This window comes from Protomyctophum parallelum, assembly GCF_964188405.1.
Source record: "Protomyctophum parallelum genome assembly, chromosome: 22".
NCBI lineage: Eukaryota > Metazoa > Chordata > Actinopteri > Myctophiformes > Myctophidae > Protomyctophum > Protomyctophum parallelum.
This window is the reverse complement of record NC_139714.1, coordinates 23,288,612-23,304,985: the sequence shown is the minus strand read 5'-3', so window position 1 is coordinate 23,304,985 and position 16,374 is coordinate 23,288,612. Positions and strand designations below refer to the sequence as shown.

At 43.5% G+C, this 16,374-nt stretch overlaps 1 protein-coding gene across 1 annotated transcript in view; it reads left to right on the top strand.

The window, feature by feature from the left end:
* The first annotated feature begins 9,916 nt into the window (after nt 1–9,916).
* The window catches only part of LOC310853751 (ankyrin repeat and BTB/POZ domain-containing protein 3-A-like), a 215,180-nt gene continuing 208,722 nt past the window's right edge, over nt 9,917–16,374 (top strand). The window contains 1 exon segment of the mRNA XM_083758173.1: nt 9,917–11,021. Coding sequence (XP_083614299.1) covers nt 10,103–11,021 — 919 coding nt within the window. The 5' untranslated portion in view covers nt 9,917–10,102.

Sequence of the window (16,374 nt, the reverse complement as noted above, 5' to 3'; positions counted from 1 at the left end):
GAAATATTTATTAACAGTTTGCAGAATTACAGTACATTTCAAGCACAAACTCAATACAAAGACTGTTAACTGTGAGTGGACGACCCAATTAAGCATTACACTTGTTTACAACAGGGTCCACATTGTTCAATTCATCAAAACATTTAGAGACATACAAATAGACACTTCTATGTAGCTAAAGAACAGAACAGCAATTCATCATATAGGAAGCAAAAAGGGAAAAGATACATATACAGTGAGGGGAAATGGGGGGGGGGGGGGGGGGGGGGGGGGCGGTGGGGGGGGATTCAGATTTTACAGAGGCCAGTTTCGAATTGCAGCCATCTGTAGGTGCCCTTTGAGAGCGGTTTTGAAGGAGTCAAGGGATTCACATGTCTTAATGACTGTTGGTAGGGCGTTCCACATTTTGGTGGCATAGGAGCGAAAATAATTTAGTCCCTTGTTTGTGCCGAATCTGGGTTGTACATGGTTTGTTGCACTCCCTCTGGTGTTGTGGGTGTGGACTTCGTTTACATTAAGGAAGTATTTAGACAGGTGCATGGGTATCTTGGTGGTGTATCGAATCTTGTGGACCAGACCCATTGCAAGATGCTGTACTCTGTCGTCGACCCTAAGCCATCCCAGACTGTCAAAGTGGACAGGGGTGAGGTGGGTTCGGGGGGTGAGGCCAAGTAGGAGCCTGACCAGTTTGTTTTGGGAGGTCTGGAGCCTTGTTTTAAGGGCCTTTGAGGTGCTGTGGTACCAAGAGGTGGATGCATATATAGTCAAAGAAAACTTGTACGAGGTCTCCTGTTAAGGTCTTGTTGACCAGTGAGGAGATCCTGTAAAGGAATCTTGTTCTTTGATTGACTTTTTTGATTACGTTGGTGGCCATTTTATCACCGGAAAGATTGGCCTCCAGGATGAAACCTAGGTAGGTAATTTGATCTTTTCGTGTGATAATATTGTCACCCACTCTAACCAAGAAGCCATCTGCCTTGCTGAGATTACTATTTGATCCGAAGAGAATGGATTCAGTTTTTCCCAGGTGTAAGGATAGTTTGTTATCAGCGAGCCAGGTGCAGATTCTACCGAGTTCAGAGCAGAGTCATCTGCGAACAGGAACAAGTTGCAGTCACAAGCTGATGTCATGTCGTTAACATATTTTAGGAACAGTAAAGGCCCTAGTATGCTTCCTTGTGGGACGCCACAGCTCACTGGGAGGGGGGGGGGGGGAACAGTGTTCCGTTCACCTCCACCATCTGTTCCCTCCCCTCCAGGTAGAGGATTGCATCCGGCTCACTGATGTGCTATCAAAACCAATAGCTTTAAGCTTGTTAACCAGTATGGAGTGGTTCACGGTGTCAAAAGCCTTTTGGAGGTCCAGCATGACCATGCCGCAGTATTTTCCAGCATCCACCTCGTGTTTGATGTGGTCGCTCAAATAGAGGAGGCATGTGTCAGTGGAGTGGGATGTTCTGAAGCCAGATTGGTTGATTGATTGATTGATTGCGCCACCACTGCCCAGCAACACCTGTGTGAACGCACCATTAGGAAACAAGCGCAACAAATAAGCAACAAATAAGCCTTAAATACTTTAGAAACAAGCCCATAAAAACCGCAACACACAAACAACTACCAATATTTACAAGCAACTTTGGAAACGCCTAAACAACAAAGTCGCTTTATTCGCTTATAATACGCAGACATGGCAACACTGGTAACTGGTCCTCCCACTAAAAATTACACAGGCTGCGATAAGGCAGCCATTGGTTCAAACGGTTGCATCACGGCCCCAGTCACGTTCCTACAATGTGCTGCTGCAAGATTGTTATTGTGGATCGGCAATATTTTATTTTATGCTATTTTTAATACCCGAGGGAGTATAAAATAAGTTTGAACATAAAACGAAAACAAATGACATATGATACATCTAGTAATTATTATATATAATTATTGTAATGTTATTATTTATGTTTTATAAAGATAATTATGCTAAAGTCTATAAATAATACAATATTACATTTGTTTCTGTATAAGGCTAAAAGGGTCCAAGAAAAATAAAGAAATAAAAAATAGTTGCACCCTAAACTCCTGTCCTAGCTGCAACGGCTCATCACGTGAAGTACGGCGTGAGGAGCAAGTCACATAATAGGCTACGCACTAGACAGACTAGTGTACCGTGTACACATGCTCGTACGCGTGTGTGTGTGTGTGTGTGTGTGTGTGTGTGTGTGTGTGTGTGTGTGTGTGTGTGTGTGTGTGCGCGCGCGCGTTTGTGCTCGAGAATGCGCGTGCGTGTGCGTGCACGTGCGCGTGCGTGTGGTGGGGTTACAAATAAACACTTACCACACTAACTTGAAGTATTATAGTATTAGACATAAAACACTAGTATTATCATTATCATCATCATCATCATCATCATCATCATCATCATCATCATCATCATCATCATCATCATCATCATTATTATTATTATTATTATTATTGTAACTGCTGCAATTATTCCTAATTTGTTTTGTATTTAAGTTATTTGCTGCTCATGTTTGCTTATTCAATACATGTCCAAGTTGGACCGGAAGTGCCATTGTTTGGCTAATGCGGAACCCTTTATATGGCCTTCTGATGTCAGGTAGACGGGAGACATGGTTGCACACCTGTCATTTGACAGTGTGATGCAGAAGTTAAGTTTGTGTCGCTGTGTTCATGGCATGGACACTAGTGATCTTCTCATTCCCTTATGCTTGTAGAGCAGCCAGTAAGGTATGTTGAATACTGTTTGCATGTTATTTGACTGTATTTTCTTTATTTCATTCATGCTTTTATGCTGTATTGTTTATGCCATGTTATTCTAAGCATTTGTGTATATTTTGTTGTTGTTTACCAGTTCGACGTTGGTTTGTGTGCTTCACAATAAACCCATCAGTATGCAGAACAACTGACTCGTTTTTGGACAAGAGCAGAGGGAGTGATAGTCGAACTTAGACTGCAAAGACAAACTCAACGCCAAGTCGAACTTAATGCTAAGTGAAGATTCGAAGTTAAAGCTGAACTCTACCTGCGTGGACGCCGTGGCGTGGAGTCAAGTCAAGTAAACTGAATGCATCTATCCGATCAAGCCACCCTCACCAGTCACCAGTCACCCTACGTGGAGGCGGAGGAGTTGTACAAGACGGCAACCACTTCTGCTCTTGACGAGCCGTGCCGAACCGATACCAAACGCTGGCCCGCCCGGCCGTTTCGACTCGCCGTTCCACGGAGGTGACGGAGCTGTTCAGTGGACAAACCCTTTCGTGCTACGCTGCCCACAGCAATCCACGCTGCTTGCAGCAAAAGAACGCGCTGTGAGTTATTGTTCACCAAGACGCTGGCCAACAGGTTAGTGCACTGCACAGAAAGTGTTCCGAAAGGGAACTGATGAGTCAACTGACTGTGGTGCTACCATAAAGGTGCATTAAGTGACATTAAAGAGACACTCGCTAATCAAGAGAATAGATGGCGCATGGTTATGCAAATGAATTGCGCATTGTTATTATTCAAATGAGTCGGTAAAGGACTAAGGACATGTTTTGTTGTGTGCTCTCAGTGTGCATTTATAGGTCTTAAGTGTTTAATTAAATGCAACGTAATGTAACACATTCAATGAGACTGTAGTGTTGGTGGTTTAAATTGTTTAAGGTGTATGGTTAAAGTGTGTAGGTTACAAGTAAAAATGTCAACAAGTGAATGGACATTTAAACCTGCACAATCTAAGGAGCCTGCACAACCTAAGGAGCCAGTCCAACACACAGCACCAAGTGAAAAGTTTAAAGAACAACCCAAAGAAGAGAAGGGTTTGTTATACCGTTTTGATTGTGTTTATGCACACTGGAAAGCCCAAATAAGGGCAACAAAAGAAGAGGTCATTGACAGAGCACCACTTGATAATTTAAATGGATATGCTAATGCTTTTAGAGATCTACAAGAATTAAATAAGATTTATGATGCTTATCGAAGAGTGGCAATTCCAACAAAGGACCTACGTCGCAAGTTGGACAAGTGTGTACAAATTACAAAGGATGTTGTCCATGATACATATGCACATGCCCAAGTGATTCAGGAGGAAGCAGTCTGCAACCTAGCAGTTGACTGTCTGGAGGAAGAGACCCTGCCCTTCAGCAGCAGCAGCAGTTATGGTGGGAGCGGTCCATGCAACCAGCAAAGGGGAAATGAGCAACAAGAGGCTCAACAAGAGAGCAAAAGGTTGTTGGCTCCTATTTCCACTGAGTTCAACAAGGAGCTCAAGGCTGCAGCAAGGACCAAGGAGGAAGTTCCACCAACTGAGCAGTTTGCCAACCAACAAGAACCTGCTGTCAGGAGCCTGGTTGATAGATGTTCCCTGGTTCACTTCAAGGGCACTGGTGCATACATCTCCGTCCAGATGAACAAGCAGGCAGAAGCGGTGAAGGTAACGAAGACTGTTGTTGATATGAAAGCAGGTAAAGTGAGAGAACCTGCTGCAACTAAGAAGCCCAAGAAGTCACCCAAGAAGCCTGCTGCCAAGAAATCACCCAAGAAGCCTGCTGCCAAGAAATCACCCAAGAAGCCTGCTGCCAAGAAAGCAGCAGCTAAAGGGCCGAATAATCCAGCAGGTATTCCAGGCAAAATGAAAGATCAAGGAAATAAAGTAAACAACTGGAGAGGAAAGAGAGAACCATCAAAAAGGAAGGACATGATGAATTTCAAGAAGTATAGGAAAAAGGGCCTGCTTTTAAAAGATGCTAAGGTGGGAGGAAAAAGTGGCAGACCACCTGACTAAGGTTGGAAAGTAATTGCTCATCTTTTTTGTTTTGGTTGACAAAGTCAAGGTCATTGTTCATTCAAGTCAAGGTCTTTATTTTACACGTTTAAAAGAGTTTGTTGTATTGTAAACTATTTCTTGAAAGAACAGTGTTATGCTGCTTGAAGCAGATCACGGTCAAATTTATTGAAACCTTTTGTCAATTTGGTCCTCCAACAGCTAGAGACCTTTGCACTGTCACTGATGTGTAGATAGATGAACATAAGATCACTAACAGTATCTGAAGAGATGCAGCTTCCATATTTATTAAAGCAAATTTAGAGTAACATGTTCAGTAAATGTTGAATGTTATTAATCATCATGTTACATGGTGTACTATGGATTTAATGGAAATTTCTTTGCATATGCATTAACAGAAGTAGGAAGTTAAACCAAATTTATAATTTACTTAAAAGACTGGAGATGTCTAATCTACTAAATATTATGCCACGATCATCTTGTCAAAGTTTATATCTGCTTGAAGTTATGACTAATTTTAAAGGTCTAGTAAGGCCTTAAGTTGTCCATGAATTAAATTTGTATGTTAGGGAAAGTAAGGCTTCACACCAGTATTGAAAGGTACAAGGTCAAGGAGGTCAAAATGTTGTGACTAAAAAAAAGCCAATGTAGCAAGGTTCACTTTGTTTTCTCTTTGTTGTAATAAGTCATGGTTATTTATGAATATGGGTAATTGAAATATTGACTTTAAACTAGGTGACTGAAAGTGATGACATTAAGGCTGTGAAATCCCAATTATGTGATTTGGTGGGAGTGTAACTGCTGCAATTATTCCTAATTTGTTTTGTATTTAAGTTATTTGCTGCTCATGTTTGCTTATTCAATACATGTCCAAGTTGGACCGGAAGTGCCATTGTTTGGCTAATGCGGAACCCTTTATATGGCCTTCTGATGTCAGGTAGACGGGAGACATGGTTGCACACCTGTCATTTGACAGTGTGATGCAGAAGTTAAGTTTGTGTCGCTGTGTTCATGGCATGGACACTAGTGATCTTCTCATTCCCTTATGCTTGTAGAGCAGCCAGTAAGGTATGTTGAATACTGTTTGCATGCTATTTGACTGTATTTTCTTTATTTCATTCATGCTTTTATGCTGTATTGTTTATGCCATGTTATTCTAAGCATTTGTGTATATTTTGTTGTTGTTTACCAGTTCGACGTTGGTTTGTGTGCTTCACAATAAACCCATCAGTATGCAGAACAACTGACTCGTTTTTGGACAAGAGCAGAGGGAGTGATAATTATTATTATTATTATCATAATACGACTTAAGGGTCCATATACTCTAAGGTCTGAAGCCTAATTTATGCTCCGTCGCACGACGGTGTTCGCTATTTTTGACGCGCGACAACGTTATAAATCGGGTTTAATGACGCTAACTGCAAGACGTATTGTAGGTCACGTCTGACGACGAATGAAATGGTATTACGTAATATGTAGGATACTATGCCAGTAGGCAAGCAGCCTAAAGACACAATGGATGTATTATTGTCGTCTGCCCACAAGATGGCAGTATAACACATGCCCAGTGTTTCTCAACCTTTTTCCATTTCAAGGACCCACTGGTGGAAAAAGTACTCACATCCTTCACTTAATTAGTCTAGTAGCTAGCTTTTATGTTATAAATGTTTAGTATGGGTCCCCAGCATGTAGAAACTGCCAGATGCTAACTTGCATATGTTGAGCAATTTTCGTAATCGGCATAATCTGTGACCATGCCATTACTATATATAGAAGGAAAAAAAATCAATTTTTTTCATGATGTTGAAGCCATTCCATTCCAAAAAACACTCATTGGGCTAAAAACGGCCACTCCCACCATTTTTAGCAAAATTAATGCTTGGAATGGCTACTAGACTAAATAAGTAAAAGTATCAATACTGGCACTGCAATGTAGAAATACTCTGCTACAACAAGTAAAAGTCCGGAATTCAAAATATAGTACTAGAATAAAAGTATTTGCATCAAAATGTACTTCTTAAAGTACCAAAATCATTGTGCAGAATGTGCAATTTCAAGTTTTCAAATGTATACAAATATTTTGAAAATAGCAGAGTTACTGTTGTTGTTATGGTAAATGGTGCATTTATATAGCACCTTTATCCAAGGCCCTTTACATAGATTGTGCATTGTACATGGATTGCATTCACCCATTCACAGTCATACACACATTGATACACAGATGGCAGTGGAAACCATTCAAGGCACCAACCTGCTCATCAGGAGCAATTAGGGGTTCAGTGTCTTGCTCAAGGACACTTCGACACTAACTCTGGGGGAGCCCGGGTTCGAACTGGGAACCTTGCGGTTGCCATCCAGGCCACTCTACCCCTGAACCACCGCCGCCCTTTATCATTCATTATCTTGAATAGTCTGCTCTGTGTCCTTATGCCAACTAAGTATATTAGTAATAACTCCATATACACACTGAAATATGTCGCATGATATTATGGGGGGATAATCAATTATCCATGCTGCAAAATCATGATCACTTTGCTGTTACCAAGCAACAAGTCTTAACAAGGAGGACAGGCTTTAGTTGAACCTACAAAATGAGCCTATATGGGAGCAGCAGCTGGCAGCTGCCCACCTACACACACACACACACACACACACACACACACACACACACACACACACACACACACACACACACACACACAGTCACACGCACGTGCACGCGCGCACACACACTCACCTGAGCCTGTCAGCTAGATCTGCTGCATTGCATCACTCACTAGTCCATGGAATTCTGCTGCACGAACCAGTGAGCAGCACATTCCCTCTTTAGACCAGGTGGAGAGAGAGAGAGAGATTTTAATTTCAGAGTCTGGCTGGCTGGCTAGCTGTTGCTGAAGTCAAGTGGTAGACTTTATATCAATCCAGACTCCAGAACGTATAGAGACATCTGTTATAATAAAGTTTTGCCAAGGTTACCACAGAGCCATCTATCTATAAATGCACCAAGTCTCTGTGTGTACGTCTGTAATCCATGTAACTCGACTTGAGAGTTCACCACACCGACTTCAAATTTGACACACACGTTCCACACCACCACAGTGCCCGGTGACGGTGTTATCCCCAGTTGTCCAGAACCAGCACAAAAGCCTCTGTCCAGGCTCCGGCCATAGGCCCCAAATCCAGATCACCCCTAGAGCTCCATATATTGAGCTGGCCTGTTCTGACATCACACCTGATCACCATCACCCCCCAACAGGCAATGATCACCCCTAGAGGATGGTGCTGGCCTGTTCTAACCCTCACAATAATGTTCTGACATCACAATGATGCGTGACCTCGCCCTTTATTAGCCAATTGATCACACCTGATCTGAGCACACAAAGTTCGGAAACTTAACTTTGGTCCATTATTCCTCCACTATAGTAATACCAATTGTATGTCATTTTAATCGTTGAATAATCACCTTTACAACAAGGTATAGCATGTACTGTATAGGGATCGGACATTCCTGGACTGAGTAACACTGCTAAACGTGTGGATTGCACCCCCAAACCATTTGCTTGCATGGTATTCAACCCTTGCTTTGAGTTGCATAGTGTGGATGATTGCACTTTCCCACAGTAATAAGGAAAAAACAACACATTGACCATTTGTACACTTTATTAATTTTACACTCAGTGTTATGGAACTGTTTAGTTTGGTTTACAACAGCTTGGCACCTCCTTCTCATGCTGGTCACCAACCTAAAGCCACATTTTGCTGCTGGCATCCCAATCCTCTTCCTATAGGACGGCCACTTCGTGGTCTGTCTTTGACTTCACCAGTCTCACCGAACTCGGTCTAAAGTTTTTAAATGGTACCAGGGCTGACACCAATTGAATGCTTCCACTCTGTATGCTGGAACACCAGCTTCCACTTGCCCTATTGCACGGGACCTTATCCTGAAGGGACAAACGTGGCATCTTTCCACCAGTGTTGCTGCTGCTTGGAGCATAAACAAAGTCAAGAAAGTGGCAGTGACACCTGTGACTGAGTGGCACACACCTGTGACTGAGTGGCACACATCTGTGACTGAGTGGCACACACCTGTGACTGAGTGGCACACACATGTGACTGGCACACACCTGCCAGCACTTGAAGCTCAAAACTAGAGTGAATGCCAACAGAACAATATTTCATTTTGGCAATTGTTTTGGGGGGTGCAACCCACATGTTTAGCAGTGTTACTCATTCCAGGAATGTCGATCCCTACATGCTATACCTTGTTGTAAAGGCAGGTGACTAATCAACGATTTAAATGATATGAGATACAATACCAATTAGTATTATTAAAGTGGAGAAATAATGGACCAAATCTAAGTTTCCGAACTTTGTGAGTTTATATCAGATCCAGGCAGCTGATTAACACATGCACGTTCATTCACTGCAGGGCACGCAAATGCAAAAAGTGTCGTTCTTGATTGTTACGTGCATGCGCACAAATCACATGCGCACGTGCATGGGGCCTTTGATTTGGTGTAGTGCCAGTGGGGGCCCTCGGAGGCTCGGAGGGGTTGATTCGGCACTGACAGGACTATCTGGCTTATTCTGGCGACTATCTGCAATTGAATTGCAGAATCCCCACCGATGATGTCATTGGCAGGTTTCACAATTCATACAAAGTGCGTAAAAATAAATTGTGTTTGTGTCAGGGATTAAGGAAGGATAAATTATATGAAGAGATGACTCAGATGAGGTTGAAAATGGGTGATGTGGTGTACAGACTTTTAACTCTAAAGTACAAATTTGACAGTGCACTGTGCAACTTTCACTTGTGGAGTAATATTTGACCATTGTGTATCTCTGTCTAATTGTCTATACATTGATAGACTCAAGACAGTATAGCCTGGGGTGGAGTAGCTTGTCTTTGAACCACCACTGCACCAGGTAGACGTTTTTGTCCTGCCAGTTGCCTGTGTCAATCAAGACTGGCAAAAATGTGGATTGGCCGCTTTTAGCCCACTCATCATAGCCCCTCCTCCTCTCTGTGAGAGCTGTGCGCGCCGCTGCTTGATGCAGTGAGTGGGCTCCAACGCTCAGGCACGAAGTTGTGGGCAAGAGCTGCTCAAAAGCACTCAGACAGTCAGACTGACTCAGTCACTTGAAGAAGGAAAAGTATTAAAGCGCTCACTGACGCTCCCGATCGCAGTCTACAGTATTATTATTATTATTATTTTACCTGGGAAATCCATGCTGAGATCTAGCGGCTGTGAGCAGCGCCAATAAAACGACTTATTTGTGGCATTTGACTGAGAACAAGCATACCTAACAGTATGCGGTGCAGTTATGGCAGGCAAGGGTAAGACCGTTGTGAGGACGCTGGAGGATTTAACGCTTGATTCCGGTTATGGTGGAGCCGCGGACTCGGTCAGGTCGTCCAGCGTGTCGCTGTGTTGCTCCGACCACCACGCGCATCTGTCGCACGCGCACGGGGGCAACTGCTGGCATCTGACGGAGTCCATGCACAGCAGACAAAACAGTCTGGACACGGTGAACACCGTCCTGGAAGGGGACACGGACATCTTGGAGTGCTCGGGTCAGTGCGCCCGGCTGCCCGAGCTGGACGAGCTGCCATGGAGCCTGGGCGAGGTGGAGGGCGCGCTGAGGAGAGGAGAGGAGGAGGAGCTGGGGGGAGCGGCGGCGGCGGGGGTCCTCGCCGGGCCGGCCGGGGGGACCCTGCTGCCGCCGCGGGAGGTCCTGGCCAGGCTCTCGGCTCTGGTCGGCCGCGCGCTGGTGAGGCTGGCCCGGGAGGCGCAGCGTCTCAGCCTGCGCTACGCCAAGTGCACCAAGCACGAGGTGCAGAGCGCCATCCGGATGGTGCTCTCCTGGACCGTCTCCGTCAACTGCCTCGGCGCGGCCCTCGGCGCCCTGTCGCTCTACAACATGAGCACGGGCGACAAGTTCAGCCGAGGCAAGTCGGCGCGCTGCGGGCTCGTCTTCTCCGTGGGGAAGTTCTTCAAGTGGATGGTCGAGAGCCGAGTGGCCCTGCGGGTCCACGAGCACGCGGCCATATACCTCACCGCGTGCATGGAGAGCCTTTTCAGGGAGGTGTTCGGCCGCGTTCGGCGCAGCGCGCTCGTTGAGCGGGACAACGGCATCCCCAAGTTTACGCTCGAGTCCCTCGAGCAGGCCATCAATAACGACTCGGAAATGTGGGGTTTGTTCCAACCTTACCAGCACCTCATATGTGGGAAGAATGCAAGTGGTAAGACCAATTATTATTTTGTTAAATTATTTTGTAATTACACACTAACACACTTGTATGTGTCTCAACCACAAAGGCACCTGTTGTCTTTATGTTGATCAAGCACCCCTCCCCCCTTTGTTTTTTTTTCTTCTTCTTTTACAAACCGACATAATTAGATTCAACTGATAGACCTGCAGGCATTGGAAAATGATCTACCCAGAGTTTTAAACCACTTAGTCTTGGCGTATAGAAATATGACCATAATTGGATAATTATACTGCATGGATAATAACCTTATCTTCCACACCTAATTACTCAAGCCAAATAAAAGGCTTGGCAGTGCCTTGAATTATGATTAGCCTCAGCTTTCATCTCAAGGCCCATACACCTTTCTAACAGAAAGCGCCTGTCTGAAAGTGCACTTTCTGTTAGAAAGTGCACTTTCTGTGCCTGTCTTGGTTGATCCCGATTCCCGGATATAAAAGAAAGTGCTCGGGGGGATCCCCCCCCCCCCCCCCCCCCCAATCCAAATATGTATTTATGGGATGCATGAAAAATTCCAAACATGCTCCAACTTATATTCCTTTGAAGCTATTGTGTACTAAGATTTAAACTGGAGGAGGAAGAATGTTAACTCTCTGTTTTAGAGGCAATCCAATCCCAGGCACTCTTGTGTTTTGTGTTTACTGTACATGAGAGATGAGCAGAGAGAGTGAGGGGGGGGGGGGGGGGTAATGAATGCAGAGAGAGATTTCCTTTTGTGTGTGTGTGTGTGTGTGTGTGGTGTATGCGCTTGCGTGCGTGCGTGTGTGTGCACGAGAGAGTGGAGGCTGTAATAGTATAGTGCTGTGGAGGAGATCTAAACAACTGCACCGCTCATAATTGAAGATTTGGCGCTAAGTAACAATATGGCAAAAGAATACAAATAGTATCAACATTATCCTTTATACAAGAGCACCATGTGCATTACATTCACCAATCACCCATTCAAACAGACTGGAGGAAACCATGCAAGTCACCAACATGCTCATCTGGAGCATTTTGGAGCTCAGCATGTCTTGCTCAAGTTAAAACGTACTGTAAGCCAGGAGGAGAGCAAAACCAGGAACCTACTACCAATTTCCAAGTCCTACATTTTGTACATGCCGAGTCAAATTATATGGATTTGAATAATAATCACAATAAAGTAGTGAATAATAGTTCATGGTTGACTCATGACCACCTCTCCCATCCCTAACATTAAAATGTTTTATTCTACAGAGGGCGTCATAATGATCAATGGTTCTGCTGTGGAATTGGACTGTTGTGCTGTAATTAAATCAGTGTTGTTCACTGATTTATCTGGTCTGGTCTGGGTCTGGCTATTGGCTATTCTGAACGTTTTAGTAGCAAGAGGCACGTGCAGACACCCCTCCAGGCTGCATATTTTCACCCAGACAGTACAGTATGACCCAATTGTAGAAAGCAAAACAAAACGCAATGATGTTCTTTGCAATCCACTGTTTTGGGTTTGGTTTTAGAGGCTATATAAACTTATTTAGCCAATTCGGGCATCTGATGTATGTGAGCTTGTAGATCTGCTGCTATTTTGCAATACTTGACATTAATTTACAATTTTGACTATAGTGACTGACATGTAATGATATAGGGATGCCTGGTTGTGGTGGTTAACTTGCATAATACAATAACAACACTTTTGTTTCAGCTTTGTGACAATTCTCACTGGCCTAAAATGGTATTATTAGGGACAATTAAAACAAAATAGTTTCAGATTCAGTTGTCAAAATTGCGGTGCTAAATAGCCCATTGAACGAAATTCCACATCATTCATATTTATGTGGCAACAAATAAATCTCATGTACAGTCATTTATAGTGAATGAGGATTAATAAATACTCTAATCTCTTTTGACTATAATAAGCAGGGGAATCTGTAAATTCCACTATTTCAGCTTGGTCCTATACTGTATAAGTAATTAAGTACTGCAGAAATGGCTGGTCTCTGGGGTCTTTTGCCTTCACCCATAATTTCTACATCAAGAATGGTCTGAAATCCTTAGTGTTAGTAATCGTTTGATTTACCAGTAAATGTTGCACTGGATCTCTTCGACAAATTGGTCTCACCAGTCATGCTGTACACATGTGAAATCTGGGGGTTCGAAAAACTAGAAAAACTAGAAAAATTACATCTGAAATTTCTCAATTATATCCTAAAAGTTAAAACAACTACCTGTAGTAATATGGTGTATGGTGAGCTGGGGAGGTACCCAATTTGTATCGCTGTTAAAAAGAGACTTATCGGGTACTGGGCCCGGTTGATCGAAGGAAAAGAGAGTAAACTGAGTCGAATAATGTACGACTGTCTTCTTAACCTGTTCAACACAGGTGCCCATGTGTCACCTTGGGTTGCACAGGTGAAGAAAATACTGGATGACTGTGGTATGTTTTACATTTGGTTGGCCCAGAAATTTAATAACATTGACTGGTTGAAGCGAACTGTTGAACAAAGGTTGAAAGACCAGTTTTTGCAAAAGTGGCAAAGTGAACTCAATAGTATGACATCATGTGACATCTATGTTGAATATAAACAAGAGTTCAAACTAGAAAAATATCTTCTATGTGAAAACCGTAAGTATAGACAGGCTATTTGCAACCTTAGGCTAAACAACACAAGAATCCCAAAGGTCATCGGTAGATATAAAGGATTGGAAAGAAATCAGAGGATTTGTAACCTATGTAAGGAAGCCAGAGTATCATGTTTTGTTGGAATGTAAGAATACTGACATTATGAACTTCAGGCAAAAATACCTGCCACTTTATTTCTTTACCTACCCTTCTATGTTTAAACTAATTGCATTACTAAAATCTGAAAAACAAAAAGTAATTTATAAATTGGGTGCTTTTCTGAAAAATGTTCTCCCACTGTATAAATAGGGAAAGCCTTACGATATGTCTATGTATATCGTGTAATCTGTAATGTATTGTATACTTTCGATTGCATACTTTTATGAATCTGTGCTCCAAAGCATGTGATCATGGTCGTGAGTTAAATAAATGATGAGAGTGTAGAAAGGGACCCATAACGCTCTCAGAGTTAAGCCAACAGCCCAACACGCATTATTTTTGTAGCTAAAGATGTACTTTAGTGTAGACTAGACACACTAGACAGGAAGGAGATGTAGATGATAGGAAGGACACGGCTACCACAGAGAGAGAGAGCGGCAGGGTTTGGAAAGCCCTACATACGTACGAGACGTTTCGCAAACATCTGGTGACGTTTTTTTTTTTTTTTTAAGATATTTTTTTGCGGCTTACGCCTTTATTGATTTTTTAAGGGATAGAAAGTAGGCTGACAGGAAACGGGAGAGAGATGGGGGGATGACATGCGGTAAAGGCCGTGTCGGGTCCGGGAGTCGAACCCGCGGCACACCGCGACTGGATCACCAGTCCGGTGCCCAGACCGTTACGCTACGGCCTGGGCCATCTGGTGACGTTTTGACGGAATTAAGTTTCCAATAACAGAACCAGAGTGGTATAGGTCTGGACTGGGAGGTCATGCCATATCACAAAACATACAGCTTGGTCATCAACTTTCAAACTTGACGTCTCATTTTGTAATCCCCAAATGACTTGTTTGTATCTGATTAACGCATGCAATTTGGCATCGCTCACCCCTCTAAGGCTCCACAGAACAGATGACACGACATAATGGACTTGCTTTGGTCTGCTGAAGCTGGTTTATTAAATTAACAGTAGGGTGTATTTTCTGGTGGGGTGTGGGGGGGGGTGTATGGATATTCATCTTCCGACATGGTTTAATAAGCTTGACTCTGTGTTCTCTTATCATTTTCTGCCCATCCTAACGCCCGTAGGGCGGACACGCAGATGAGCCGACAGATTGCTGTAGCAGTGAAAATGCAAGCACCCGTTCTGATTGATTGCATGCACTTCCATGTCGTTGTGATTTCATATGACATAAGAGGAGAGGTCTGTGTATACCTCCCTCCCAGCCACCTGGTTTCACGTGATATCAGTGATAAGAAACCGTGAATTGTGGTGCCATGTTGCCACGTGTGCAGCAGTGGCTTTTAAGGATGCATCTCTGTCCTCTCCTCACTCTATTTTTACTCCTTTTATGAGCTTCATCCATCGAGTTGTTGGGAGCACATTGCAAAATCCTGAGTGATAATCAATCCTTAGTGTAAAGCTGGACCCATTTAGGGTTAAATTAACATTCTGGTTTTCAGAGTGCACAGATCATCCTTGCGCTTCATCCAAAAAAATCGTGATCACATCAGGCACCGTGAGTGAGCAGGAGGTAATAATGAGAGAGGGGCGGAGGAGGAGGAGGAAGAGGAGGAGGGAGAGAGTGGGCAATGTCTAATGTTGCAAAGTAAAGGAGGAGAGGCCTGGCAGAAGTGTGAACTGGGGGAGATGGTGTGGGGGGCTACTGGCAGCGGTCCCTCCGTAACATATAATCACAGCACCATGTCGTTCTCATTAATTAACACCCGTGATTATCTGCTACTCATTAAGATTAGGCCGTAGCCACGGGAAACGCCAGGGAAGCTGAACAACAGAACAAAGATAATAATTCCTCTCATTCGTACTTCATTCATCCCATGTCGTGCAGGTGGAACCCTGCACGACATGGGATGAATGAAGTACGAATGAGAGGAATTGGAACGTTTGATCTCCTCACCATGTATGGTCACAGTGCGTTCCTTCACTTTCCCCTTGGTGGTCTGTGATCTGTCTACCTTATTTCATAATTGAAATGTTAGACAGCTAATGGAGCATAAACGCATGTATTAAGTCACGTGTTATGTGTATTAAGTCATGCTGGACATAACACTGGATTTCTGCCTCCTCAGGAACACATGGAGAGGCACTTTGTCTAGTCTCGGCTTGAACCTCTCTAAAGGTCATCATAATGCTTGCAACAGATTGCATTAACAAATGTTGTTATTTACATATTCGTCCATAGGCAAAAGAGGCGTGACACTCAATTGTTTAAAAAAAAGTTATTTATAAACATAAAAACAGTCCAGACAACCTTCATCAGAGGTCCGGCTGTCCCTGCCGAAATGTCATGTTTTAGTACAAGATTTGTTTAAATGAATGCAGTGACTGTCGCACCTCTTTCTGCAATTATGTATATTTGAAGGCAACGCCTCGCCTTTGGCTGTTTGAGCACAAACCTTGGCAACCTCCAAGAATGACAGCAATAACAGTGCTAACAGGCATAGAGTACTGTACTAGCAAAATTAATGGTCTACCAGTAGCCACCAGCACTTTGCATAGTTTATGTGACTGCACGGCATCTTTAACTGTCATGGCAACATTTACCCTCCAAACACCATGTTTTAACAG